The sequence below is a fragment of the Pteropus vampyrus genome, unplaced genomic scaffold (assembly GCF_000151845.1).
Source record: "Pteropus vampyrus isolate Shadow unplaced genomic scaffold, Pvam_2.0 Scaffold71, whole genome shotgun sequence".
Lineage (NCBI taxonomy): Eukaryota > Metazoa > Chordata > Mammalia > Chiroptera > Pteropodidae > Pteropus > Pteropus vampyrus.
The window spans coordinates 862,757-866,254 of record NW_011888852.1 but is presented as its reverse complement, the minus strand read 5'-3'; the positions used below and the strand labels follow the sequence as shown (position 1 = coordinate 866,254).

Below are 3,498 nucleotides of genomic sequence, written 5' to 3'. Positions count from 1 at the left end.
TTATTCACCTCTGTGCCTTTGCCCTCCACCTGGAATGCCTCCTTCTCTCTTCATAGGGAACCATAAACTACCAAAAAAATTAAGGTAGTCTTCCTTAAGAGAAAGAAGATAAAACATAGAGGAAAAAATGAGTTCCATTTTATAAATCTCATACACACACACGCACACACACACACATACACGTACAGACACACAGTTAAATGAAAGGTTCTGAGGTACAAATTAATGAAGTAGTGTAAGAATACGTTGGTGACCATGTTCAAAATGGATTAATGTATTCATTGAAAGCTTCGATTTCATTTCTAGCAGGTGTCCATCAACTTTAATGAGTATCATTGGGGACAGAGGGACACATACACTATATAAAAACTGTAAGCTATTCATTTTTTCAATAAACTTACTTTTCTACGTAAGAATATAAAACTAACATGCAGAAGAACTAGGGAACACTTGTAGTTTCTTAAGCAAATGCTGATAGCTGTGTTCTAGAGAGATTAATCTCTTATGCTCCGGGGTTTGAAAAAAATGGAAACACACAGAGAAATTACGAAACATAAAATGATGAGGACCCAAGTGTATGGATGAGAGAAATTGAACAAGAGCTTATACGTTCCATGAGGATACAGTGTCCCCAGCGCCTGGCCCATAGAGGCACCCATTAAACATTGGCCGAATACAGTTATGATTTGAGAAGCAACGGGTCCGAAGCTCACATGAAGGAATTAAGCTTGTGGAGAAGGCGACACCTCTGTCACTGAAATAAAATTAAAAAAAAAATGAAGACAAAAATGAGGGGAAGGGCAGGAAATTGGGGGTGTTCTTCCATGGTGACATCTATTTTTCTCCATGGAGTAAGAACTGAGGACCTTTCTGAGGACAAGGGCAGAAGAGAGCATCTGAGTATAATTCATTTTCTGAGTTAACCTTGGCCGTGAAAGTGACCCGTTTGTAAAAGGTTCTTTCGTAAATATCACATTTCAGAATACAAAATCTTTAGCTGGTTTATACTCGAAAGAATGCAGATTTAAATAATACGAGTGGGAGAATTATCTTATTTTTGGCAAGTTTTAAAAACCTGAAAAAATTTAACTTTTAAATAATTTATTTGTACATATATTTGATATATATTAGCACGGGTTTTTCAAATTAATTTTAATAATAGAATAGATTTAGGCTTAGAACTTACAAAATTTAATCATGGAATCAAAAACCTGTTAGTGAAAAATCCTACATGTTTAGTAATTTAGCATGTGTAAAAGTAGAGATTATAACACTGCATATGGTAAACACTTTATAATAAATTGTTTGAATTAACCTTTCAGGTCCCCAGATGGTAGAAGTCCAGAGTCAACAGTTTCAGATCAATTCCAAGGAAGGCAAATCACTCTTCACCGTAGATGAGAAGGAAGCTGTGGTTGGTACAGACAGACTTCGAGTAACTGGTAGGTCAGAGCTCTTTTTCTTTCATTTGAGAGATAATTGATGTACCACGTTATATTAGTTTCGCTGTTTGTATATTTGTGAAATGATCGCCATACATACTTACGATTTTTTATTTTCTTGCAATGAGAACTTTTAAGATTTTCTCTCTTGGCAACTTTTATAGATACGGTATGGTATTATGAACTATAGAACTATGCTATACATTACGTCTCATGACTTATTTCATTTATAACTGGAAGTTTGTATCTTTCGATCCCCTGCACCCATTTTGCCCATCCCCCGCCCCCCACCGCTTCTTGCAACCACCAATCTATTCTGTGTTTCTGGGAATTTGGGTGTTTTTTGTTTTTGTTTTTTGTTTTGTTCTTTAGATTCTACGTATAAGTGAGATCATACTGTATCTGTCTTTCTCTGCCTGACTTATTTCACTTAGCATAATGCCCTCAAGGTCCATCCATGGCAAGATTTTCTTTCTTTTGTTTTTTTTTTTTTGAAGCTGAATAATATTCCACTGTACATATGTACCACATCTTCTTTATCCGTTCATCTCTAGTAACTCTTGAGAAAAACAGTATCCCATGGACCGCACTTCTGCAAAAGCAAATGGTACTTTTGGCGAGTTTGCTCTGATATCTTTCAGATTAGAAGAGACAAAGTAGTTTGAATTTGTTGACTTTTCTTCGTGGTATTTCTTTTGAAATTCTTGAGAGTTTCCTAGGAGAGTGAAACTCTCCTCACAAATCTTTGCTCACACTTCTTGCACCATATTGTTATCCTTTATTGCTTTCCAATCATTTTAACTCAAAAGCTTATCATAAATTTCTCTGTCATGTGCGTGATATTAGAGTATCTGTTTTCCATATAACTTTTGCAAAAGAACCTTCTTCTAAGTCTCTGTTATTCCCATTCTATCAGGTACTTGGATTCCCTATATTTTTACAAAAAAAGAAAAAAAGAGTTCCTCTCTTTGAAAGAAAGATAAGATGAGGTTTTGATAGGAATCATTTTTAGGGCTGAAAAGAAGAAATTTTATTTTTAAAATGTTCGGAACATGTTCTAAATTTACTTGCCGAGCTTCTATAAAAACTAGAAGACATAACCAGGCATACGCTAATTAAATTCATCCCTATTCTTTTATGTACTATTCTGAAACCAATAGCAACTATATTTTGTCACACACAATTACCAATATTCATAAATGAAATAGAAATAATGTTCCCTGACCTAAGAAGTAGACTCAGCCCTAACACAATGTTTTATGTAATATGTAATTCCTAACAAAACAAACTATAAAATCATAACCTATGTTGCAGCATACTCTATGGCAGGAGGGTCCTGGTTTTCTTACTAAAATAAAGAACGCTAGGAAACCTATTAAACGAAGTTGATTTTTGCCTAATAAAAAAAAATGGCCCAGGTGCCTCCATCATCAGAAAACCACTGTTTTGTAGTACAGAGATTGAGGGCTTTGGAGGTCTGGTTCTGTTCCTACCTCAACAATTCCTAGCTGCACAGCCTCAGGCAAGTTACTCAATCTCTTTTGGCTGTTTCCTCGCTTTTAGAAATGGGTTGCTAATGTCTGCTGTACTGGCTTTGCTGGGTTAAGTGAGTTAATGTATGCAAAGGACAACAGGGGTCTTGGTAGAGTTTTATTGTACTCAGGGCAGTAAAATCCGCAGGGCAGACTGTCTAAGAAACAGCTTGGATTGCTTCAAACCCAAGCCATCCTACCCAGGGCTCCTTCCAGGCCAGGATGCCAATAGTAGAACAGGTGAGAAAAATTGACAAGCAACTGTATTGTTTATTATCTACATGCATGTATCAGAATTACCTGGAGGGCTCGTTAAAATATTTATTGCTGGGCTTCATCCCCAGAGTTTCTGATCCAGTAGATCTGGAATGGGTTATGAGAATCTGGGTTTCTTGGCCCATGCCGCAGTGCCAGAGGCCACACTTTGAGAACCACTGTCCTACACTAACTTGACCAGAGTCGGTGGGAGAGGCGACATGCTGGCAGCACATAGGCACGCTCTCTGGCACAGACATCCAAGTTAT

At 36.9% G+C, this 3,498-nt stretch overlaps 1 protein-coding gene across 1 annotated transcript in view; it reads left to right on the top strand.

Annotated features, from left to right (window-relative positions):
* The window catches only part of SGCG (sarcoglycan gamma), a 70,185-nt gene that overhangs the window by 35,114 nt on the left and 31,573 nt on the right, over window positions 1-3,498 (top strand). Inside the window, exon 4 of the mRNA XM_011361820.2 lies at window positions 1,323-1,442. Within this exon, the coding sequence (XP_011360122.1) occupies window positions 1,323-1,442 (120 nt within the window). The remainder of the gene's footprint in view (window positions 1-1,322; window positions 1,443-3,498) is intronic.